Raw genomic sequence first — 26,862 nt, 5'->3', positions numbered from 1 at the left:
AATGTTGAAACCCACCACTGGCTCGGTGGGCATGGCTTGGTGGGCGTAGCAGGGGAAAGATACTGTAAAATCTCCATTCCCTCCCCATTCCATGGGAAGGTTACTGCCAAATCCCCATTTCCTCCCAATCAGTTGGGACTTGGGAGACAGAGAATAGATGGGGGTGGGGCCAGTCAGAGATGGTATTTACCGGTTCTCCAAACTACTCAAAATTTCCACTACCGGTTCTCCAGAACTGGTCAGAACCTGCTGAAACCCACCTCTGTGGAGCGCCCCAGGCAAAGACAGGTGGAGAAATCCCAAAGTTGGAAAGGGTCCTTTGAAGGTCATCTAGTCCACCCCTGCCCGATGCAAGGCTCCTGAACATCCTTCTGGACCAACAAGCCGTCCCTGTCTTTTTCCCCTTGCTGCATCGTCCTTACCCGCGGACACCCGGGAGCGCGGGCTTGTTGAGTTTGCCAATGGTGCGGGTGTGTAGCGTCGGGGCAGGGCCAAACGCAGAGTGTGACCCTCCGACGACCTAGCTGGTGGGGTGGGAGGAAAAAAAAAAAAAAAGGAAAAACAAGAGACGGGTTGAGCCAGGGGTGAAATCCAAAATTTTTCCCTACTGGTTCTGTGGCCGTGGCTTGGTGGGCGTGACAGGGAAAGGATACTGCAAAATCTCCATTCCCACCCCACTCCAGGGGAAAGGATACTGCACTATCCCCATCCCTCCCCACTCCTGGGTGAAGGATATTGTAAAATCTCCATTCCCACCCCACTCCAGGGAAAGGATACTGCACTATCCCCATCCCTCCCACTCCTGGGTGAAGGATATTGTAAAATCTCCATTCCCACCCCACTCCAGGGAAAGGATACTGCACAATCCCCATCCCTCCCCACTCCTGGGTGAAGGATATTGTAAAATCTCCATTCCCACCCCACTCCAGGGAAAGGATACTGCACTATCCCCATCCCACCCCACTCCAGGGAAAGGATACTGCAAAATCCCCATCCCTCCCCACTCCTGGGGGAAGGGTATTGCAAAATCTCCATTCCCACCCCACTCTGGGGCCAGCCAGAGGGGGGTATTTGCCAGTTCTCCAAGCTACTCCAAATTTCTGCTACCGGTTCTCCAGAACCTGTTGGAACCTGCTGGATTTCACCCCTGGTTGAGCCCAATCTAACCGGCTGGGGTGGCCGAGCCGAGTTGAGCCGCCTGTTCCTTTAATTTGCTCCGTTCCTCCCCGTTCCATAATTGGGCAACCGCATCCTCGCAAGCCAGGACCGCGTGGTTCTCTCGGGGGAGGAGGGCGCGCTTGGAAAAGGGGGGCTGACGCAGAAATTCTCCCTCCCTCCCATCTCAGGTCTCTCTCTCTCTCTCTTTCTCTCTTCCCCACCCCACCCCTCCGCTCCCCAAATCCACCCGCCAAAGCCTCGCCAAAGCCGCCGCGATGTCCTCGGAGAAAACAGGTGAAGAAAAGCGCCCTGGAAGGCATTGGAGTGGAGGGGAGTTTGGGGGGGGGAGAGAGAAAAAAAAAACACGCGGGGGAAGGGAATCGCGCGTGCGTGCGTGCGTGTGTGCCACGGAGGACCCTCCCCATCCCCCCCACCCTCCACTCTCCCCAAACCCGGGGGGGGGAGGAGAAAACCAGCCGGAGCGCGCGGGGCTTAGCAAAATGCCACGCGTGTTTTCCCACGCGAGGCCGGAGGTGCATTGACGAGGGAGGGGAGGAGAGAGAGAGAGAGCATGCACCGGGAATGGTGGGGGGGGGGGGGCGGGTGCATTTTAAAAGGGTGCGTTTTAAAGTGTGGTCGGGAAGAGGGCCCGCTGCTAATGCCCCGTAAGGGAAAGGGCTCTGCTCCCGGTCCGCAGACGGTCTGGGATGCAGCTACCGACCCTAAATCTAATATGTGTATATTTGTGTGTGTGTGTGCGTGCGCGGTTGCATCCTCTGCAAGGAAGTGCCGCACGTGGCGTGCAGGGATGTCACCCCAGGGAAAGCGGTTTGGGGTGGGTGGAGTGCAGAATATCGGCCGCCACTTACCGCTTCCCCTCAACCCCCCCCCCCCCAAAAAAAAGCGTCCTTAACCGGGATCTGCGAAATGGATAAGGCCCGCTCTTGCGACCTGCGGGGGTTTTATTTACCTCACGTCGCTTTTTGTCTCGCAAAGCGGCGGGAGATCAAAGGAGCCCAAAGGTGTGCTTGGAGGCGAGAGGTAGCAGCCTGAGGAGATGTTTGCGTGGATGTCATGGATACAAGGGGGCTGGCACATGTATTGTGTGCCCGTCCGTGGCACACACACACACATACACACACACACACACACAGAGAGAGAGATGCGACGTTGTGTGTGTGAGAGAGAGAGGTGAAACTCTGTGACAAAAACAAAACAAACTCATGTTTTTACTACCTGGGTGGATCCCAAGCTGTGACTCTTACCGTCCAGATGAATGGGAGTGGTGCGGGTTTTAACTTGGGATGTGCCTTGAAGGGTGTGAAATTGTGTGTGTGTGAGATTGTGCAGGTAGGGGAGAGCCACACAATGGGGATGATGTCATGATTAGGCAGAGACCTGGGGGAAAAAACACACACAAAAAAACAAAACCCCGGAGCATTGGGTTTAAAATTTCATAGGAAATTGTCATATGCTTGATTGTCGTCCGTCCGGGTACCCAAATAATGCGGGAAGCAGACAAGGCTACGTTGTTTTTTTGGTGTGGGAAGCAGATGGCATTTGGCCGGGCCTGTGTGTGTGTGTGAGGAATTGGGTAGGACCATCTGTTTGTGCAGGATTTGGGATTTCGAGCAAGTGGGCGCTGAGGTTGTCCTGGGTGCGTGTTGCGTTTTGGATGTTGTTGTGAGCATGTGGACGCTGAAGGGGCTGTGGGGGAGCGAGGGGTTTGTGAAAGACATCTGGCAGCCTGGAAACATTTGTGGATAGTTGGCCCCGGGCGTTTGCAAACATGATAAATGAAAACATAGTTGGCGAATTCTCGGTTTAGTGCGTATGCAGGCTCGGACTGTATGGGTAAGGCATGATTTTGATATATTGTGAGAAGCTAGACAACGGGGGCTGAGTGAACAAGCCAATCTTGTTCAATGTTTGGCACACATATCTGGGTCCACGTGGGCGTTTGGGATGTGCAAATGAGTGTGCACCTTAAGAAGGGAGTGAGGGAGAGGACCTTAGGTCAGCCTAAAGAATTGGGAATCCATGCATCTTAAGTGCCTTATGAGGAGATGTTGTTGAAGAGAGTGAAAAACCTGTAAATGTCGGGAAGAATCTTGCTGGATCAGGCTAAGACTTAGCTTAGTCCATATCTTGTTTTTCCTTGGGCAGAGGTTCCCACTTCCAGACTTGTCTTCCTGCAAGTTGATATTTGGAGGTATGCTCTCCCCAAGCCTGGATCTAATCACCCCAAATCTCCATCCTATAGACCAGAGGTTCCAAACTTTTTCTATACCCCGCACCCCTAGAACGCTTCTGATATATTCTCACACCCTGCGGCCCGTTTTCAGCTGGGAGAGTGGTGCAGGAAGACTGGCTTGGACTGGGTTACAATTACCGTATTTTTTGGAGTATAAGATGCTCCGGACTATAAGATGCACGCACCTACCTTTTTTAGTGAGGAAAACAAGAAAAAGAAATCTGCCTCTGCCTCCCAGCAATTTTGCCTTGTTGCAGCAAACAGCCTGCTTTACTTACATTTTCGTTTTCAGCATAGCTTGATAAGCACAAGAAGAAAAAAAAAATCTGCTCCCAGCAATTTACCTCCTTGCAGCAAGCAGCAGAGGCCCGTGCAAAACAGCTGGGGGCAAAAGAGCTGAAAGTCCGGAGGCCGATCCAATCAACTTGTGCTAATTAGGCTGTGCTGAAGCTGAAACCAGCTGTTTCTTCTTGCTGCTTGCTGCAAGGAGGTAAACTGCTGGGAGGCAGAGGCCAAAGGGTGGGGGCCAGTAGGTGGGCGGGGTTACATTCGGTGTATAAGACACACCTAAATTTTCACCCACTTTTAGGGGGAGAAAAGATGCGTCTTATACACCAAAAAATACGGTATATGCATATAATTATACATATACACTGTAGTTTTGAAACTTCTAAACCCATGTTTTCGTACCCCCTGGAATATCGTCTTGCACCCCCAGGGGGTGTGAGCACCCCCGGTTGGGAACCCCTGCTATAGACCAATGTTTCTCAACCTTGGTAACTTTAAGATCTGTGGATTTCAAATTCCATAGGAGAAGTTTTCTGACAGTTAGAACAATTAACCAGTGGAACGAGTTGCCTCCAGAAGTTGGAGGCTTTTAAACTCCAAAAGCATTGGAGGCTTTTAAGAAAATATTGGATAGCCATTTGTCCAGAATAATATATGGTTTCCTACCATTTGTAGGGGGACGTGGTGGCTCAGTGGCTAAGACGCTGAGCTTGTCGATCAGAAAGGTTGGCAGTTTGGCGGTTCGAATCCCTAGCGCCGCATAACGGAGTGAGCTCCCGTTACTTGCCCCAGCTTCTGCCAACCTAGCAGTTTGAAAGCATGTAAAAATGCAAGTAGAAAAATAGGGATCACTTTTGGTGGGAAGGTAACAGCGTTCCGTGCGCCTTCGGCGTTTAGTCATGCCGGCCACATGACCACGGAATTGTCATCAGACAGCGCTGGCTCTTCGGCTTAGAAACGGAGATGAGCACCGCCCCCTAGAGTCGGGAATGACTAGCACGTATGTGCGAGGGGAACCTTTACCTTTTAACATTTGTAGTACAGAGAGTTGGGCTAGAAGACTGGGCTAGATCCCTTCCAACTCTTGTTATTCTGTTAATTCCCCAGCCAGCTATGGAATGCTGGGAGTTGAAGTCCATATGTCTTAAAATTGCCAAGGTTGAGAAATATTGCTGTAGGCCCTTGGTTGTCCCGTTATCCATGAATTTATCCAAGAACTTTTTCAAAGAGATCCAATTTAAATGGCCACCATCAAGCCTTGTAATGATTGCCACAAGTTAATTATGTTCCGTGTGAAGATGTCCTGCTTCCTTTGGTCCCTCTTCTGAATCTCCTTCCAACCCTCTGCCTTTCCTGTTTTAAGAGACTGAAAACCTTCTCCAAACTAGAGGTGATTTTGTACATCTTGGCCAAGTTCTAGCCTTGGTCATCTTCCTTTCCCCAATCAAATTGTCCCATACATTCAAGATATTTTCTCATTAGAAGATATATTTCAACCCCCCCCCCAATAGTTTTGGTTGCCCTTTCCTGAACTTCTTCCAGCTCTGTTACATTCTTTTATTAAGGAAGTGACCAGTGGTGGGTTCCGCCCGGTTCCGCCGAGCCGGTAGTGGTGACGATATGACGTCACCGAACCAGTTCTCTTTGTTCGGGAGCTGCCCGCCACCGCGTTATTCTTAACTTTTATTTGGCCCTGCCCCCAATCTATTCGCTGCCTCCCGAGCCCCAGCTGATCGGCTAGAAGGAAAAAAAACTGTTTAAACTCTTGCCGCGGGGCTTCAAAGGGCCGCCCTACAGCTGATCAGTGTTAAAAGGCAGTGTGGTGGTAGACCGGTGCCTCCAAAAACAAATGAGTAGACCAGTGCCTCCAAAAACAAATAGGTGGACCGGTGCCTCAAAAAACAAATGAGTGGACCAGTGCCTGTTAGACCAGTGCCTCCAAAAACAAATAGGTAGACCGGTGCCTCCAAAAACAAATGAGTAGACCAATGCCTGGTAGTCCGGTGCCTCCAAAAATAAATGAGTAGACTGGTGCCTCCAAAAACAAATGAGTAGTTCAGTGCCTGTTAGACCGGTGCCTCCAAAAACAAATGGGTAGACAGGTACAGCTCTGCAAGCAGTTAAAAGCCTGGTAGACCAGAACCTCTGCTAAATCCTAAAGAATTGTCACATGACCATCAAACCACACCCACAAAATAAGCCACGCCCACAGAACCGGTAGTAAAAAATTTTAGAACCCACCCCTGGAAGTGACCCTATATTTGCATAACATAAGATTCACCTTATCGGTCAGATGGGTGGCATATAAATTTAATAAATAACTTAGATAGGGGGATTTAACATTATCACTGTGCTGCCTTCTGTGACTTCCAAGATTCTTTTCCTAGTTCATTATAGATCACACAGTGTGGATTAGGATTTAGGGGCCCATTTTCCTGAAACTAATTGGCAGTTGTCATTTGCTGGTCCATTCACTTAGTTTATAGATAATTTTTGCAATTGCTTGTGAGCTTTACTGCCCAAAATAGTTTAGTGTGTGTCTGTCTTGAAATTGTCAGAGGCAAGAAACCATGAGCCAAGATAAGAGTTCAAAAACACGGCGAGTTTGTTCCGTGCAACCTGTTCACAAAAAATCTGATCTACCAATAGACTAGACTAGACTAGACTAGACTAGACTAGACTAGACTAGACTAGACTAGACTAGACTAGAATAGAATAGAATAGAATAGAATAGAATAGAATATTTTATTGGCCAAGTGTGATTGGACATACAAGGAATTTGTCTTGGTGCATACGCTCTCAGTCAATAGTCAATGCAAATTGGCGCCAGATAAGAGTCTATGGACTTCAAGGGGAGATGGACTTAGGTCTCGTTCAGGGGCATAGGGATGCTAGACCGATGATGTGTTTGACCCCGCTCTCTAGCTCAGCCTCTGTTCATCACCTATAGAAATAGGTCTACTCACTAATCATCCGCAGTGGTTGGAATGCAGTATTGCAGGCTGACTCTGCCCACTGCCAGCAGTTCAATTCTCACTGATTCAAGGTTAACTCAGCCTTCCACTTTTCTTTTCAAATCTTTATGGTCAGTGCACAACATATGTACAATGAGATTGGTTGAGCTCCCTCAGTGCACCCCCCCTTCTGAAGACAGAAAATCCCTAACCCAATAAATCATATTAACAAAACACCCAGTCCTATTGCACCAGTGTGAACATGTTTACATGTTGCACCGGCCCTGCAAGTCCATCGTACTACGTAGTTATGATGTTATTTTGCATTCAGGAGTCTGACAGCCTATGGATAAAAACTGTTCTTCAGCTTCTTTGTGCGGCTGGCTATGCTTCTGTATCTCCTTCCCGATGGTAGGAAGGTAAAGAAGTGGTGACCAGGGTGGTCCCTGAGTCGTCCACTGCCAGCAGTTCGATTCTCACTGGCTCAAGGTTAACAGCCTTCCATCCTTCCAAGGTCAGTAAAACGAGACCCAGATTGTTGGGGGGGGGGGAATATGCTGACTCTATAAACCACTTAGAGAGGGCTGTAAAACACTATGAAGCAATACAAGTAGTCCTGGACTTACGACAGTTCGTTTAGTGACTGTTTGAAGTTACAACAGATCTGAAAAAATGACTTACGACCATTTTTTCACGTGTATGACCGTTGCAGCATCCCCATTATCATATGATTTACATTCGGATGCTTGACAACCAGTTCACATTTATGATGGTTGTAATGTCCCGGGGTCATGTGATCACCTTTTGCAAACGTCCAACAAGCAAAATCAGCGGGGAAACCAGATTCATTTAACAATCGTGTGACTAATTTAACAACTGCAGTGATTCACTCAGCAACTTGTGGCAAGAAAAGTCGTGAAATAGGACAAAATTCACTTAACGTATTTCACACTTAGCAAGAGATTTTGGGCTCAATTGTGGTCGTAAGTTGAGGACTACCTGTATATAAGTCTAAGTGCTATTGCTATTGCTGAGTCAAGATGGATTTTGAATAATCACACGTGAAATTCAGGATATACATAAACAATACACTACTCTGCAACTCCACGTCCTTGAACTTCTACCCTGTTTCCCCCAAAATAAGACATTCCCTGATAATAAGCCCAATTGGGCTTTTGCGCGCATGGCAATAAGGCCAAGTGCTTATTTCAGGGTTAAAAAAAAACATAAGAGAGGGTCTTATTTTTGGGGAAACACGGTATCTCGTACATAAGGGTGACACTTGCACAACATCATAAAAAGATTTGAGTGTGTGTAATCTGTAGCACTTTGAATTGTCCTTAGTATTTCTCATCATAGGATTAAACGTTTTGACACTTGAAAAAAACGGAAGCAATCCATGGTTAGCCATCACACTAAGAAGCTCCGGATGCATTTTCTAGAAGCCAGACATAGCATGCAAGAAACCTATTAAAAAGTTTGCAAGGCTGATCCGTTATTGGAATCCTGTACCTTCCAAAGACATATTCAGAATCTCAGAGAATCAACTAGAGATCATTTGTACTGAAGAGGAAGGAAAAGGGATCACATCATTAAATAAAAAAGCCCAGTTTAGCAGTAGCCCTTAGACTGATATACCACTTCGTAGTGCTTTACAGCTCTCTCTGAGAGGTTTACAGAGTTAACCTATTGCTCCCCCAACAATCTGGGTCCTCATTTTACTGACCTCGGAAAGATGGAAGGCTGAGTCAACTTCGAGCCGGTTAGGATCGAACTCCTGTCAATGGACAGAGTTAGCCTGCAATACTGCATTCCAACCACTGCACCACTATTGCTCTTTAGTTTGGTGTAGGGGTTAAAGCACAAGGCTAGAAACCATGACTTTTAGTCCTACCTTAGCCATCAAACTCTGTTGGATAACTTTGGACCAATCATAAGGAGACTCTGAGTTCTAATCTTACCTTAGCCATAAAAGCAATTGAGTGACTTTGGGCCAGTCCTTCTCTCTCAACCCAACTCACCTCACAGGGTTGTTGTTATGCGGAAAAGCAGGCGGGAGGAGTATTGGGTATGTTCACTTGGGTTAGTTATAAAAAATAATAAATATGAGATGATTAGATAGATAGATAGATAGATAGATAGATAGATAGATAGATAGATGATAGATAGATAGATAGATAGATAGATAGATAGATAGATAGATAGATAGATATGGATTGATAGATGATGGATGGATGGATGGATGGATGGATGGATGGATGGATGGATAGATAGATAGATATGGAAGATAGATAGATAGATAGATAGATAGATAGATAGATAGATAGATAGATAGATAGATATGGATTGGTAGATGATGGATGGATGGATGGATGGATGGATGGATGGATAGATAGCTATAGCTAGATAGCTAGATACATATGGATGGATAGATAGATACATAGATAGATAGATATGGATTGGTAGATGATGGCTGGATGGTTGGATGGATAAATAGATATGGATGATAGATATGGATGATAGATAGATAGATAGATAGATAGATAGATAGATAGATAGATGATAGATAGATATGGATTGGTAGATGAGGGTTGGATGGCTGGATGGATAAATAGATATGGATGATAGATATGGATGATAGATAGATAGATAGATAGATAGATAGATAGATAGATAGATAGTAGATAGATGATAGATAGATATGGATTGGTAGATGATGGATGGATGGATAGATAGATATGGAAGATAGATAGATAGATAAATAGATAGATAGATAGATAGATAGATAGATGATAGATAGATAGATAGATAGATAGATAGATAGATAGATAGATAGATGATAGATAGATAGATGATAGATAGATAGATATGGATTGGTAGATGATGGATGGATGGATAGATAGATATGGAAGATAGATAGATGATAGATAGATAGATAGATAGATAGATAGATAGATAGATAGATAGAAAGATATGGATTGGTAGATGATGGATGGATGGATGGATATGGATAATAGATATGGATGAGAGATAGATATGGATGAGAGATGGATGGATAGATAGATAGATGATAGATGGATGGATGGTTGAATAGATGGATGGTTGAATGGATGGATGGATGAGATAGATAGATAGATAAATAGATAGATAGATAGATAGATAGATAGATAGATAGATAGATAGATAGATAGATAGATAGATCTAGTTAAGTAGCTTATTGAATACAAGAGATTTAAGCCCAAACTTATGATTCTGTTTAAATGGATGGGATATATAAAGAGCTTTACTTTTCTTGGATTGTGCCTTATAAACTATAACAGTTTTTCGCATGGTAGCAGAGGAGAAATGAGAAAAGGGAGAGGATGGGAAACAACAGGGACCTCGTAAGTGTTGACTCTGTATTGAGTCATCTTTCAATTATTTATCCACTGCATCATTTTAATACTTTTGAGATAAGACCAGTGGTGAAATCCAAATTTTTTTACTACCGGTTCTGTGGGCGTGGCATGGTATGGCTTGGTGGGCGTGGAAGGATACTGCAAAATCTCCATTCCCTCCCCATTCCTGAGGGAAGGATACGGCAAAATCCCCATTCCTGAGGGAAGGATATTGCAAAATCTCCATTCCCACCCCACTCGGGGGCCAGCCAGAGGTGGTATTTGCCGGTTCTCCGAACTACTCAAAATTTCCGCTACCGGTTCTCCGAACTGCTCAAAATTTCCGCTACCGGTTCTCCAGAACCTGTCAGAACCTGCTGGATTTCACCCCTGGATAAGACCATTCTATTCTGGAACAGGTTTCCACAAAGGGGCCTGTTTTAATCACTGGAATCCTTATGGCTTTTGTATTTGCTAGATCTCACACATACCCTCTTCCCCCTCCGCCACTATCACCAGTCTCCTTGTATTGTATGTAACTTTTAAAAAAATGAGCTGATCCATTTACACGTCTCTTCCCCTCCCCTCCCCTCCCTTTCTCCCGCAGGACACTTTTCCTTTTCCTCTAGAAATAGAAAGCAGGCAGAATCAAATAAGATGACCTAAAAGAAAAAAAAGTATCAAACTCGTTGACCAAAATGAATTCACTCTCTAGAGGGGTGTCCTATTTTGGCGAAAAAGGGGGTGCAACTGTCTTGGGAATGTGGGTTGCCATATAGCACCTCCTATGATCTGTGTGTATGAGAGAGAGAGAAGCTTCCATCCCAGAAGCTTAATTTAGACGATGTGCGTTTGTTGTTTGCAGAAACTGGCAATGTAGAAGAGAGGGCTCCCCAGCGATGTTAATTTGTCCGTGCGATATTTATATATATCAAGCCTCCTATCGTTAATTAATATTTTAACAGAAAATACAAAGTCTAGCTTGAGTTGAGCTCAGCTGCTGCTGATTTCATGGACGTGACCGTGTTGTGTTTGGGAAGCAGCGAGGGAATTCTCTGGCAGACATTGTTAATAGCAAGCGACAACGGATGGTATTATTTAGGATTAACCGTTCACCGAAAATTCAACTTAAATTTCGACATGAGGAGGGGGAAACAGTTGACCTGGAGATGACTGGAAGCAAACTGCATGTAATCCTCGACTTACGACCACAGTGGAGCCTGAAATTTCTCTTGCTCAACAGACATTTTTTAAGTGAACTTTACCCCATTTTACAACTTTTGCTGTGACATAGTTACTAAGTGAATCGTTGCAGTTCTTAAGTTAGTTACAGGGTCGTTAAGTGAATCTGGCTTCCCCATGGACTTTTGCTTGTCAGAAGGTTGCAAAAGGAGATCCCATGACCCCGGGATACTGCCACCGTCATAAATATGTGTCAGTTGCCAAGCGTCTGAATTTTAATCACGTGATCATGGGGATACTGCCTTGGTCGTAAGTGTGAAAAACTTACGACCAAGTCGCTAAGTCGCTTTTTTCAGTGCCGTCGTAACTTTGGACAGTCACTAAATGAATTGTTGTAATTGAGGACTACCTGTAGTGATATCTCTAGCACAAATGATGATTAACTGTCACAGAACTGGGATGGGTAGATGGCTCCTTATAGCCTGTAATAATGACTGAGGCAAAATACATGGTTTGACATAGCGTGCACTTTGTATGTTCAACCTATAAATTCCTCCCTTGATGTTTGAGATTTTGCAACTTACCTGGAGTTACACATGAGCATTCCTCAGCCCAGAAAGAATTCACAACCCATGAAAGTTTGAGTTTCTCAGTGCATTGATGAGAATAAATTTTCCATAGAATCTCTGCAGCTCAGGATTGAACTGTGGAAGTGTGCTCTGAGCTTGGTAGTTTCTTGCCAAGGTTTCATTACACAACTACAGTAAGTAACACTATCAGTGTGAAGGACCACGGGGTTTGCTTCCTGTTTGTGTACAGTAGTTTGCCCTGCCAGCGTTGTTCCAGATGTGATTTCAGACAGCTCGGCCATCAGTAGATACATGGAGATAAATCACGTTTACACACCATTCAAAAGAGGCGATCAAAAGCTTAGAAGGAAACCGAAAGACCAGAACAAATCCTCTCCTGCAACTGATACCCAGATAAGCGAGGATTAACACCAGACAAACAATCAAGTCAGAAAAATACCCAAATCAAGGAACTACCAAGGAGAAAAATCACACCCCCCACTTAAGTGAATCACTGTAGTTGTTCAGTTAGTAACGCGGTTGTTAAGTGAGTCTGGCTTCCCCATTGCGTGTCAGAAAGTTGCAAAAGTGGCCACATGACCCCAGGATACTACAACTCTCATAAATACATGCCAGTTGCCAAACGGTTGTATTTTGATCATGTGACTATGGGGATACTGCGGTGGTTGTAAGTGCGAGGTCTGGTCACAAATAACTTTTTTCAGTGCCATTGTAATTTCAAACGGTCGGTAAATGAATGGTTGTAAGTCGAGGACTACCTGAGGTAGGTTTTATCTACCTGTTTTGCTTGCATCTGCCCAGCATCTGGTGTGTCTTTTCATTTTCATCAGGCTGAAAAATGAGATTGAAACGGCTGCACAATAAGCCATGATAACTCCAGTTCCAGGTCATGAAAATGAAATGAAAATTCACCTGTGAGACAAATTGATCGCATTGATCTGAGGCAGGTCCTTCTATCACAGGAATGTGACAGGAAAGAGAGCTTCACGGTGGAAGATTACAAGCTCGCTTAGTCCAGCATTCAGAGGTCTGGCCTTTAAAAACAGCAAACTCCACTGTTGTGAGTTCCTTTATCTTTGTCACCTCTCCGTGACAGTATTAAATGCCCTGATGCTTTGAAGCTGAAGGATTTGGCTTAGTCACCATGGCCCATTGTTTATTATTACCCATCTGCAGCAAATATTGCCTTACATTGGAAGTAGTACAGTATGGGATTGGTTCCATGTTTCTGGGTGATTAATCACGCTATTTCCCTTAGAGCTGCCACAAGTGCAGAGAAGAGCAACTAAGACGATTAAAGGCCTGGAGACTAAAACATACAAAGAACCATTGCAGGATTTGGGTTTGGCTAGTCTAGAGAAAAGAAGGATGGGGGGACATGATACAGTGTTCCAATATTTGAAAAAGGGGTTGCCACAAAGAAGAGGGGGTCGACTTATTTTTCCAAAGCACCAGAAAGCAGCACAAGGAACAATGGATGGAAACTAATCAAGGAGAGAAGCAACCTGGAATTAAGGAGAAACTTACTAACAGTGAGGAAAATTAACCAGTGGAATAGCTTTACCTTGAGAAGTTGTGGGTGCTTCATCACTGGAGGTTTTTTTAAGAAGAGACTGGACAATCACTTGTCTGAAATGGTATAGGGCAGAGATGGGTTTCAGCAGACTCTGACTAGTTCTGGAGAACCGGCAGCGGAAATTCTGAGTAGTTCGGAGAACGGGTAGTAAAAATGCTGACTGGACCCCACCCCCATCTATTCTCTGCCACCCAAGTCCCAGCTGATCAGGAGGAAGTAGAGATTTTGCAGTATCCTTCCCCTGGAGTGAGGAGGGAATGGTGATTTGACAGTATCCTTCCCCTGGAGTGAGGAGGGAATGGAGATTTTACAGTATCCTTCCCCTGGAGTGGGGAGGGAATGGAGATTTTACAGTATCCTTCCCCTGGAGTGGGGAGGGAATGGAGATTTTACAGTATCCTCCTGCCACGCCCACCAAGCCACGCCCACCAAGTAATGCCACGCCCACAGTAAAAAAATTTGAAACCCACTACTGGTATAGGGTCTCCTGCTTGAATAATTGGGTTGGGTAGAAGACCTCCAAGGCCCCTTTCAGCTCTATTCTGATTGAGATTGAGTTGAGGTTCCTCAATCATTGTCACCTCTCACTAACAATAATTTAATATTCTGCTGCATTAAAGCTGGAGAGTTTAGTGTAGTCATTATGGGACATCATTTATTATTGCCCATCTGCAACCCAACGTGGCCTCAAATATCGCCTTACATTGGAAATAGTACAGTACAAGTTACAACCATTCGCTTAATGGCTACACTGAAAAAAAGTGACAACCATTTTCACACTTACGGTCATTGCAGCATGGCCATGGTCACATGATCAAAATTAAGATGCTTGGCAACTGACTCATATTTATGACGGTTAGAGTGTCCCGGAGATATGTGAACACCTTTTGAGTCCTGCTGAAACGCAAAGTCAATGGGGAAGCCAGATTCACTTAACAATCATGTTACTAACTTAAAACAACTGCAGTGATTCACTTAACAACTGTGGCAAGAAAAACCATCAAATGGAGCAAAATTCACTTAACAGCTGTTTCGCTTAGCAACAGAAATTTGGGGCTCAATTTTGGTCATAAGTTCAGGACTACTTGTATGGGATTGGTTCTGTGTTTTGGGTGCTCAATCACACTATTGCCTCAAACCCAAACTTGGCCCAAACTCAACAATGACAGGTGACATTTTTTCCAAACTGGGTTTCATATCTATCTTGCCAAACTGAAGAATATACTATCTGTATCTAGAATAGAATAATAGAGTAGGAGTAGGAGTAGGAATAGAATGGGATTGAACAGAGAATAGAATAGAATGGAATGGAATGGAATAGAAAATAATGAATAGAAAATAAAAAAGAATGAATAGAATAGAATAGAATAGAATAGAATAGAATAGAATAGAATAGAATAGAATAGAATAGAATAGAATAGAATAGAATAGAATAGAATAGAAGAGTTGGAAGGGAGCTTGGAGGTCTTATAGTCCAACCTCCTGCTCAGGCAGAAAACCCTATACCAGTGACAGCGAACTTTTTCGGTACCAAGTGCCCAAACCAGAACATGTATGCATGTGTGTGCATGCACATGCGCTGGAGCGCTAGAAACCCAAAGACCAGCTGGCCGGCGTGTGTGTCCCTGTTTTTAGGCCGTTTTTGGCTGTTTTTCGGAGTGTTTTTCGGGCTGTTTTCAGGCTGTTTTTCGGGCCATTTCAGGCCATTTTTCGAGTTAAAAACAGCCCCAAAAATGGCTTGAAAACATCCCAGAAAACGGCCAGAAAACAGCCCTGAAAACAGCCAGAAAACGGCCCAAAAACAGCTTGAGAATGGCCCCAAAATTGGCCAGAAAACGGCCCAGAAAACAACCTGAAAATGGCCCCCCAAAAAACAGCCTGAAAACAACCCAAAAACAGCCTGAAAACGGCCCAGAAAATGGCTGGAAAACAGCCAGAAAATGGCCCAAGAAACACCCCGAATATGGCTGGAAAACAGCCCGGAGAGTGGCCTGAAAACGGCCTGAAAACAGCCCGAAAAACAGCCTGAAAATGGCCCAAAAATGGCTGGAAAACAGCCAGAAAATGGCCCAAGAAACACCCCGAATATGGCTGGAAAACAGCCCGGAGAGTGGCCTGAAAACGGCCTGAAAACAGCCCGAAAAACAGCCTAAAAATGGCCCAGAAAACAGTCCAAAAACAGCCAGAAAACGGCCCAAAAACAGCTTGAGAATGGCCCCAAAATTGGCCAGAAAACGGCCCAGAAAACAACCTGAAAATGGCCCCCCCAAAAACAGCCTGAAAACAACCCAAAAACAGCCTGAAAACGGCCCAGAAAATGGCCTGAAAACGGCCTAGAATATGGCTCAAAAACAGCCTGAAAATGGCTCAAAAATGGCTGGAAAACAACCCAAAAAAAGCCTGAAAATGGCCCTTACAATGGCCCAGAAAATGGCTCAAAAGACAGTGTGAAAATGGCCCAAAAAAGGCTGGAAAGCAACCCAAAAAACAGCCTGAAAATGGCCAGAAAATGGCCCAGAAAACAGCTTGGAAATGGCCCCCAAATTGGCCAAAAAACGGCCTGGAAAATGGCCCAAAAACAGCCTGAAAACAACCCAAAAAACAGCCTGAAACCGGCCCAGAAAATGGCTGAAAAAAACAGCCTGAAAATGGCCCAAAAATGGCTGGAAAACAGCCAGAAAATGGCCCAAGAAACACCCCGAATATGGCTGGAAAACAGCCCGGAGAGTGGCCTGAAAACGGCCTGAAAACAGCCCGAAAAACAGCCTAAAAATGGCCCAGAAAACAGTCCAAAAACGGCCAGAAAACGGCCCAAAAACAGCTTGAGAATGGCCCCAAAATTGGCCAGAAAACGGCCCAGAAAACAACCTGAAAATGGCCCCCCCAAAAACAGCCTGAAAACAACCCAAAAACAGCCTGAAAACGGCCCAGAAAATGGCCTGAAAACGGCCTAGAATATGGCTCAAAAACAGCCTGAAAATGGCTCAAAAATGGCTGGAAAACAACCCAAAAACAGCCTGAAAATGGCCCTCACAATGGCCCAGAAAATGGCTCAAAAGACAGTGTGAAAATGGCCCAAAAAAGGCTGGAAAGCAACCCAAAAAACAGCCTGAAAATGGCCAGAAAATGGCCCAGAAAACAGCTTGGAAATGGCCCCCAAATTGGCCAAAAAACGGCCTGGAAAATGGCCCAAAAACAGCCTGAAAACAACCCAAAAAACAGCCTGAAACCGGCCCAGAAAATGGCTGAAAAAAACAGCCTGAAAATGGCCCAAAAATGGCTGGAAAACAGCCAGAAAATGGCCCAAGAAACACCCCGAATATGGCTGGAAAACAGCCCGGAGGGTGGCCTGAAAACAGCCTGAAAACAGCCCGAAAAACAGCCTAAAAATGGCCCAGAAAACAGTCCAAAAACAGCCAGAAAACGGCCCAAAAACAGCTTGAGAATGGCCCCAAAATTGGCCAGAAAACGGCCCAGAAAACAACCTGAAAATGGCCCCCCAAAAAACAGCCTGAAAACAACCCAAAAACAGCCTGAAAACGGCCCAGAAAATGGCCTGAAAACGGCCTAGAATATGGCTCAAAAACAGCCTGAAAATGGCTCAAAAATGGCTGGAAAACAACCCAAAAACAGCCTGAAAATGGCCCTCACAATGGCCCAGAAAATGGCTCAAAAGACAGTGTGAAAATGGCCCAAAAAAGGCTGGAAAGCAACCCAAAAAACAGCCTGAAAATGGCCAGAAAATGGCCCAGAAAACAGCTTGGAAATGGCCCCCAAATTGGCCAAAAAACGGCCTGGAAAACGGCCCAAAAACAGCCTGAAACCGGCCCAGAAAATGGCTGAAAAAAACAGCCTGAAAATGGCCCAAAAATGGCTGGAAAACAGCCAGAAAATGGCCCAAGAAACACCCCGAATATGGCTGGAAAACAGCCCGGAGAGTGGCCTGAAAACGGCCTGAAAACAGCCCGAAAAACAGCCTAAAAATGGCCCAGAAAACAGTCCAAAAACGGCCAGAAAACGGCCTGTTTTTTTTGCCGTTTTGGGCCATTTTGGGGGGCATTTTCAGGCCATTTTCCAGCACTCTGGCACCCACAAAGACCAGCTGGCTAGCACGCATGCGCGCCGGAAACCAGAAGAGCAGGTGGCGACGGAGTGCATGCCCTCAGAGAGGGCTCTGCGTGCCACCTCTGGCATGTGTGCCATAGATTCGCCATCACGGCCCTATACCTTATCAGACAAATGGTTGTCCAATCTCTTCTTAAAAACTTCCAGTGTTGGAGCATTTACAACTTCCAGAGGCAAGTTGTTCCACTGATATCATTGTTCTCACCCTCAGGAAATTTCTTTTTAGTTCTAGGTTGCTTCCCTCCTTGATTAGTTTCCATCCATTTCTTTTCGTCCTGCCTTCAGGTGCTTTGTAGATAATAGGTTGACCTCCTCCTCTCTGTGGCAGCCCCTAAAATATTGGAATTACCATAGTTTCCATCGCAACTCGGTGCAGTTGTAAAGTGAGTCACCCCATGACCGGATTGAATTTTACAACTTTTACTGTGGTTGTGTCTTGAATCACATGGCCATTAAACAAATCCAACTTCCCCAATTAAAGTTTTTTGTGTGTGTCAGAAACTGGCTGGAAAGGCCCCAAATGGTGATCATGTGACCGCAAAATGCTGCAGCCCGTCATAAATGCGAGCTGGTTGCCAAGCGTCCAAATTGCAATCATGTGACCTTTAGGGATAGTGCAATGGTTGTAAGCATGAAAAGAGGTCATAAATCACTTTTCCTGAAGCTGTTAAAACTTTAAACCAGGGGTGTTAAACTCAAGGCCAGATCCGGCCCACGGGGTACTTAGATCTGGCCAGTGGGGCCACCCTGGAAACCGCGAAGGACTGGCCCACGGTGCTTCTGCCAGCAAAAACAGAGTTTTGGCAAGCTCAGTTTTCCCTGGCAGAGGATTGCAGGAGCCCGTGGCAGCCAAAAACGGAACTCAGTAGCCCGTTATTGCTGGCAGAGCACTCAGGCCACCAGAGGCGCCCCTAACAGAAGTGATGGTTATGCCCACCTTGGCCACGCCCCCCCCCCCCCCGGAGGTCAAACACAACCCTGATGTGGCCCTCAATGAAATCGAGTTGGATGCCCCTGCTTTGAACCATTCTTAAACAGTGGTACATTGAGGACTCTGTATAAGCAACAGCGCCTCCTGGTGCACGCTGTGAGCATAGTTTTTAATAAGAGTTATACAGGTAGTCATTGACTTATAACCGTTCACTTAGTGACCCTTCAAAGTTACTACGGCACTGAAAAAAGTGACACGACCTTTGTAGCATCCCCACGGTCATGTGATCAAAATCAAGGCGCTTGGCAACTGGCTCATATTTACGACCGTTTGCCATCTCCCGAGGTTGTGTGTTCATCTTTTGCAACTTTTCGACAAGCAAAATCAACGGGGGAAGCCCGAATCCCTTAACCACCGTGTTACTAATTTAAGAACTGCAGCGATTCACTTAGCAACGGTGACAAAAAAGGTTGTCAAATCTCTTCTTTAAAAAAACCCTGTCAAGCGCCTGGGAAATCAGCAGATTTAGGCAGTTCAAATGAGTATAAAGATTTATCGCAAGCTTAAGCTTTCTACAAGAATGTGGCCAACTAGCAGTCAAGGGAAATGCACGGGAGATAAGATAAGAAAGGCATTCAATGTGAGCTGGACTTAGATCTCTTGTGGGTGCGCAGGGACTCGTGACTTATGACTTGTTTGACCCCTCCCTCTGACTCCTACAAAACCTCCAGTGATGGAGCACCCACAATTTCTGAAGGCAATTCGTAAGTCCTCGAATGGTGACCATTCATTCAGCAATTTCTTTAAAAATATGACCTACGGCCCAGTGGTGGGTTTCAACATTTTTTACTACCGGTTCTGTGGGTGTGGCTTGGCTTGGTGGGCATGGCAGGGGAAGGATACTGTAAAATCTCCATTCCCACCTCACTCCAGGGGAAGGATACTGCAAAATCCCCATTTCCTCCCAATCAGCTGGGAGGAAACTTGGGGGGCAGAGAATAGATGGGGGCGGGACCAGTAGTGAAATCTAAAATTTGTTACTACCGGTTCTGTGGGCGTGGCTTGGGGGGGGGTAATGTGACTGTGTGAGCGTGGCCATTTTTTTTTAACTTTTAAAACCATTTTTTCTACAACCTCTTTGCGAAGAGGTTGTAAAAAAATGCTTTGAAAAGGCTCTGACAATCCCAGCTGAGTTGCCTGATTGGCAGAGGCTTTTTTTCTTTTAAATGCCTCTGACGATCCAAGCTGAGTTGCCTGATTGGCAGAGGCTTTTTTTCTTTTAAAAGCCTTTGACAATCCAAGTTGAGCCGCACAATCATCAGAGGCTTTTTTTTTTTTTTTTACTTTTAAAAGGATTTTTTCGGCCAAAGAGATTGTAGACAAAATGCTTTTAAAAGTAAAAAAAAAAGCCTCTGATGATTGTGCGGCTCAGCTGGGCATGGAGGGTGGGGCAGGGATTTTTGCTACCGGTTCTCCGAACCACTGGCCTCCATCGCTACTGGATCGGGCGATCCGGTGCGAACCGGGAGCATTTCACCCCTGGGCGGGACCAACCGGTTCTACGAACTACTCAGAATTTCCGCTACCAGTTCTCCAGAACTGGTCAGAACCTGCTGAAACCCACCTTTGCTACGGCCTGTCCTTGAATTTATGAAGATTGCAGAGTCCTTCCCAGTTATGTGATCAAAATTTGAGTACTTGGCAACTAGCATATATTATATTGCAGCATCCGGGTGTCACATTTGCAACCTTCCCACAAGCTTCCTACAAGCAAAGTCAATGAGGAAAGACAGGTTTGCTTAAAGAGCTCATGATTCACTTAACAATTGTGGCAAAAAAAAGTTCGTAAAACTGAGCATAACTCAATGATTGCATTGCTTAGCAACCGAAGTTCCGGTCCCAATTTGTGCTTGTAAGTCAAGGACTATCTGTGTTTTAGAATAGCGATCCACAACCTTTCTGGCTTTGTGGACCGGGGGTGGGGGTGGGGAAAGGAAAGAGAATAGTTATGTGCGCGAAGCTCCATTTGCTCAATTGGTGGGCTCACATGCACGCCACTCGCACAACTGGAGCTTCGCATGCACATTTTCCCGCTGTTCACACAAGTAGAGCTGCGAAGTAGCAATTCGGAACAAGTAGAGTTCCGAATGGGCCACAGCCCGGGAATTGGAGATCCCTGTTTCAGAACACTGATTTCCAAATTTTAATTTAATCTGCCTGCTTGGTTGCAGTAAGAGAGAACTGTAAAGGAACAAATATGGATGAAGCCGAACGATGTTTTTGGCTCAGCAAATTGGATTCAGCCTGCATGAGGTGATGATAATAAACCTTTCCCAGGTTTATTACCATACCTAATACATTCGTTGCACAAAGTGAGTTTTGATAGAAGACGTCTCGTTATTTTCTTGGTTTTATGTTTTGTGTTTTTTTCTGGCTGGGTATCTCTGTGGCCTTGTCTGACCTCTGAAAGATTTTTTTCAAAAAATGTCTGATCAGCCTCTTACCCGTTTCCAGGAAGCTCTTAACAGGCCTATATGTGCTTTTTAAAGGTTTTTTTTTTTTCTGAGAATAGCAGAATAACAGCATTGGAAGGGACCGTGGAGGTCTTCTAGTCCAACCCTCTGCTCAGGCAGGAAACTGTATACCATTTCAGACAAATTTATTTATTTATTTATTTATTTATTGTTTGTTTGTTTGTTTGATTTATATACTGCCCTTTTCCGGAGACTCAGGGCGGCTTACAATGCTTTTAAGCAATAGCCTTCATACTTTTGTATATACCTGCTTAGTAGGGCTTTCGGCCCCCCCTAAACGGTGTTCTTTTTTATACAAAGTCATCTTATTGCTCCCATAAACCGGGTCCTCATTTTACCTACCTCGGAAGGATGGAAGGCTGAGTCAACCTTGAGCCTGGTGAAATTTGAACTCGCAGTAATTGCAGACAGCCGGTGCTACTTAACAGCACTTTAGTCTGCTGCGCCACCAAGGCTCTTATCTTATCTCTTATCCAAATGTCCAATCTCTTTTTAAATACTTCCAGTGTTGGAGCATTTACAACTTCTGGAGGCAAGTTGGTCCACTGATTAATTGTTCTAACACTCATGAAATTTATCCTTAATTCTAGGTTGCTTCTCTCCTTGATCAGTTTCTATCCGTGGTTTCTTGTCCTGCCTTCAGGTGCTTTGGAAAATAGGTTGTAGGTCCCTCTTCTTTGTGGTAGCCCCTTAGATATCGGAACAATGCTGTCATGTCGACCCTAGTCCTTCTTTTAATTAAACTAGACATACTCAATTCCTGCAACTGTTCTTCGTATGTTTTATCCTCCAGTCCCCTAATCATCTTCGATGCTCTTCTCTGCACTCTTTTTAGAGTCTCAACATCTTTTTATAGTGTGATGACCAAAACTGGATGCAGTATTCCAAGTGTGGCCTGACCAAGGCATTATAAAGTGGTATTAACACTTCACGTGATCTTGATTCTATCCCTCTGTTAATGTAGCCTAGAACTGTGTTGGCTTTTTTGGCAGCTGCTGCACACTGCTGGCTCATGATTGTCCACTAGGACTTCAAGAGCCCTCTCACAGTTACTACTGTTGAGCAAGGTACCACATATACTATACCTGTGCATTTGGTTTTTCTTGCTTAAATGTAGAACAGGAAGACTTGCTGCTATTGCGCTCAGCCGAAAGGCAAAGAGAATCTGAAGGCACAATTAAGGTCTCCTGTTTGCAATGTTAAGCTGAATCCAATTAACCTTCTCATTAAGTAAAACTATGTAATGGCACTCTCAGGTATGCGGTTGCCCTCGCATCAATGGCATTGTTAGCTGGCAACTAAGCTGTGTTTGACACACAATGGCTTAAAGTGTTGAGCTGAGAATCGAAAAGGGGAAAGGAATGAATTAATTCAACATAGGCTGCAAAGCCCGGGATTCATTGTCGGAATGGAAGGGAATAAAATTATCTTCTGCTTTATAAGAGGCGAAGTAAATGTAGGCAGGAGCTGACAAAAAAAAAAGGGGGGGGGAATGCACAAAGCTACTTTCTATTGCCAGCAAAGCAACCCAGCATTCATTTCAGAACATGCCACCCACACCCAGTGCAGTGCCAGCCTCTCTGCATTGATCAAGCACTTAAGAACTGATGCCTCAGTGCCCTTTAACTCATGAAGTTTTGTTTTCCAGCAAGTGGATGTTTGGAGAAACGGGTATTTAGGAAAACCATTTTTGGCTCAGGAAGTGCCTCTCCTTTTGCAATATTGAGCCCCTTTGGGGTTTAGAAGTGGAAGGAACTTAACGTGAAATATTCGATCAAACCGAAACCACCTGAAGTATTAATACTGCTTTATAAAGCCTTAGCAAGGCCACACCTGGAATGCAGCCTACAGTTTTGGATCACCACATTACAAAAAAAGAGGTTGAGGCTTTGGAAAGAAGATTAAAACATGAAGAACGGTTGCAGGATTTGGCTTTGGCTGCTTGAGAAAAGAAGGACTAGGGATGATGACATGATAGCAGTGTTCCAGTATTTGAGGGGCTGCCACAAAGAAGAGGGAGTCAACTTATTCTCCAAAGCACCAGAGGGCAGGACAAGAAACAATGGATGGAAACTAACCAAGAAGAGAAGCAATCTGAAATTAAGGAGAAACTTCCTAACAGTGAGGACAATTAGCCAGTGGAACTGCTTGCCCCCAGAAGTTGTGGGTGCTTTATCACTGGAGGTTTTTGAGACGAGACTGGACAGCCACTTGTCTGAAATGGTATAGGGTCTCCTGCTTGAGCAGGGGGTTGGACTAGATGACCTCCAAGGTCCTTTCCAGCTCTATTCTGAGTGATTGAACTCCACTGTGAAAACGGATTCCTGAGTTTTGCTCCTATTTCAGCGACTAACAACCAGGGTCTAAAAAGCTCCTGTGGTCAGAAATTCACCTTGGTCCAGAGGAGAAGTTAGCTTGCACAGATTGTCCTCAACATAGGACCACAATTGTGCCTGAAATAATCTGTTGTGAAGCGAGACAGTTGTTAAGTGAGTTTTTGCCCTGTTTTATAAGGGACTAGAAGACCTCCAAGGTTCCTTCCAACTCTGTTATTCTGTTACAACCTTTCTTGCCATGGTTTTTAAGCGAATCAATGCAGTTGTTAAGTTAGTAACACGGTTGTTAAGTGAAACTTGGCTTCCCCATTGATGGTGATGTCAGAAGGTCGCAAAAGGTGATCACATGACCCCGGGACACTACAACTCTCATAAATACACGCCAGTTACCCAGAATCTGATATTTGATCACATGACCATGGGATCCATGGGGATGCTGCAACTGTCGTTGGGTGACAAAAACGGTCAAAAGTCTCTTTTTCCAGTGCTGTTGCAATGTCAAACGGTCACTAAGTGAATGGTTGTAAGTCGAGGACTACCGGTAATTAAGGGGCCAGTGCACGAATATATTCATGGGGGCTGACAATTGCACACTGAATAACCATGAATCGGAGTCTTGTTTTGGTTTGATTATTTTCAGTCATTTATGTCTTATTATTTTGGGGCCTTCAAGTCAGCCTTCTCCTGCCGACTGCCTGGATTAGTCCCTCCTGTTTTTTTTTTTTTTTTTTAATTTGATTTATATGCCGCCCTTCTCCGGAGACTCAGGGCGGCTTACAATGCGTTAAGCAATAGCCTTCATACTTTTGTATATTTATACAAAGTCAGCTTATTGCCCCCACAATCTGGGTCCTCAATTTACCTACCTTAGAAAGGATGGAAGGCTGAGTCAACCTTGAGCCTGGTGAGATTCGATCTTACTTTAATTGCAGACAGCTGGTGTTAAATTACAGAGCTCTGTCTGTTGAGCTATCCAGGCTCCTCTGGTAGTTTTATTGGTAAGGTTTTTCAGAAGTGGTTTGCCATTGTGGTACCTTGCTCAATAGTAGTAACCGTGAGGGGGATCTTGGAGTCCTAGTGGACAACCATTTAAATATGAGTCAGCAGTGTGCAGCAGCTACCAAAAAAGCCAACACAGTTCTAGACTGCATAAACAGAGGGACAGAATGAAGATGACGTGAAGTGTTAATACCACTTTATAATCCCTTGGTAAATCCATACTTGGAATACTGCATCCAGTTTTGGTCGCCACGATGTAAAAAAGATGTTGAGACTCGAGAAAGAGTGCAGAGAAGAGCAACAAAGATGATTAGGGGACTGGAAGGATGGAATGGAAGGATTGTCTGCAAGGAATATTAAATCCTTGCATTCCCCATTATCCTGTCAGAGCTGAAGGAGTTTCTTGGATGAAAAGCGAAACGTCTTCAAAAGGGAAAAAAAAGGAAGTACGGTTGCCTCCTGAAAACAGCACCTTTACGATAATAGCAATGCAGGCCTACTAAATGGGTAAATATCCTTAGACATAAATCAGTGCTGTGGGAATTAGTTGTTCAGCAGAGTGATGGCATAAGGGGGGAAAAAACCGTCTCCGTGCCTAATTGTTTTGGCATGCAATGCCCTATAAGGGCATCCTGAGGGGAGGAGTTGAAATAATTTTTGTCCAGGATGTGAGAGGGTATATAGATATTTTCTCAGCCCTTTTTCTCAGGAGTCTTGGTCACTACAATGTAAAAAAGATGTTGAGACTCTAGAAAGAGTGCAGAGAAGAGCAACAAAGATGATTAGGGGACTTGAGGCTGAAACATTTGAAGAACGGTTGCAGGAACTGGGTATGTCTAGTTTAATGAAAAGAAGGACCAGGGGAGACATGATAGCAGTCTTCCAATATCTCAGGGGCTGCCACAAAGAAGAGGGAGTCAAACTATTCTCCAAAGCTTCTGAGGGTAGAACAAGAAGCAATGAGCGGAAATTAATCAAGGAGAGAAGCAATTTAGAACTAAGGAGAAATTTCCTGACAATTAGAACAATTAAATCAGTGGAACAACTTGCCTCCAGAAGTTGCGAATGCTCCAACAGTGGAGGTTTTTAAGAAGATGTTGGATAACCATTTGTCTTAAGTGGTGTAGGGTTTCCTGCCTAAGCAGGGGGTTGGACTAGAAGACCTCCAAGGTCCCTTCCAACTCTGTTATTCTATTCTATTCTATTCTATTCTATTCTATTCTATTCTATTCTATTCTATTCTATTCTATTCTATTCTATTCTATTCTATTCTATTGCCTCCTTCCGAGGGCTGAGAGAAAATGACTGGCCTAAGATCACCCAGTTGCCTTTGTCCCTAATACTGCATGCAGTTTTGGTCGCCCTAAGGCGGGACAAGAGGCTCACCGTCTCTTAACCCTGACAATCAAATTGGCTCTCGTATTTATTAAGGAAGTGCTAATAGGCTGAAATGAAATGAGGTTCCTGGGAGATCAAATTCCCTGAGAGAAAGAGGTTGCATAACTGCATTTGTACTGGAGTAATTCTGTGTCCTCTCTGCCCTGTCTGCGTCTGAATTATTTATTTAATGATTCCCTTATGCAGAGAGGAAAACCACAGGCCCGTATCACCGCACCGTATGCCAATGGGAAGAGCTCTGTCCTTTTCAGAGCTCGGAAAGCCTGCCTCGGGCAGGTAGTCCTCGACTTAGGACCACAATTTTGAGCCCTGAAATTTCTGTTGCTAAGTGAGACGTCTGATAAGTGAGTGCTGCCCCATTTTATGACCTTTCATGCCACAGTTGTTTAAGTGAATCGCTGCAGCTGTTAAATTAACAACTCACTTAACAAATGTCTCGCTTAGCAACAGAAGTTTGGGGCTCCATTGTGGTCATAAGTCGAGGACTACCTGTATTTACAACAACTGCAGTGTCCCTGGGTCATGTGATTGCCATTTGTGACCTTTTCAGCAAGCAAACTCAACGCGGGAAGCCAGATACGCTTAATGACCACATGATTCATTTAACAACTACAGTGATTTGCTTAACAATTATAAAACCAGACACAACTCGCTTAACAACCACCTTGCTTAGCAATGGAAATTCTGATCCCAATTGTGGTCTTAAGGACTATAAGAAAGTCCCAAATTAATACAGGTAGTCCTCGACCTACGACCACAATTGAGCCCAAAATTTCCATTGCTAACTGAGACATTTGTTAAGTGAGTCATATCGTCACCGCTACCGGCTCGGGAGAACCAGGCCGAACTGGGAGGAACCCACCACTGCCAGCAACTGCTTCCTGTTGGGGCCCTAAGAAGCCCGGGCGGACAGGCAAGGAGTGGGTGGGAGGGGAGGGGCAAGTAGAGGCCGGCGAGGCATCCCTCCACATGAGTGACATTGAATTGGCCATGCCCACCCAGTCACATGACCACCTACCAACACCCACCCAGCCAGTCATTAGGCAGATCATATTAGTGGTCCGTGGAATTTTTGGACCTCTGCTCCAAAGCATCTGCAGGCAAAACAGGAAGCAATGGATGGAAACTAATCAAAGAGAGAAGCAATCTAGAAGTAAGGA

The 26,862-nt window shown here is 44.9% G+C and overlaps 1 protein-coding gene across 1 annotated transcript in view; it reads left to right on the top strand.

Annotated features, from left to right (window-relative positions):
• The first annotated feature begins 1,389 nt into the window (after window positions 1–1,389).
• Window positions 1,390–26,862, top strand: part of PRRT1 (proline rich transmembrane protein 1) — a 42,595-nt gene continuing 17,122 nt past the window's right edge. The window contains exon 1 of the mRNA XM_070936630.1: window positions 1,390–1,452. Within this exon, the coding sequence (XP_070792731.1) occupies window positions 1,434–1,452 (19 nt within the window). The 5' untranslated portion in view covers window positions 1,390–1,433. The remainder of the gene's footprint in view (window positions 1,453–26,862) is intronic.

The sequence above is a fragment of the Pituophis catenifer genome, unplaced genomic scaffold, assembly GCF_029215685.1.
Source record: "Pituophis catenifer annectens isolate HBS135680 unplaced genomic scaffold, rPitCat1.0.hap2 SCAF_2, whole genome shotgun sequence".
Classification (NCBI taxonomy): Eukaryota; Metazoa; Chordata; class Lepidosauria; order Squamata; family Colubridae; genus Pituophis; species Pituophis catenifer.
This window is presented reverse-complemented; position numbering and strand designations above follow the sequence as displayed.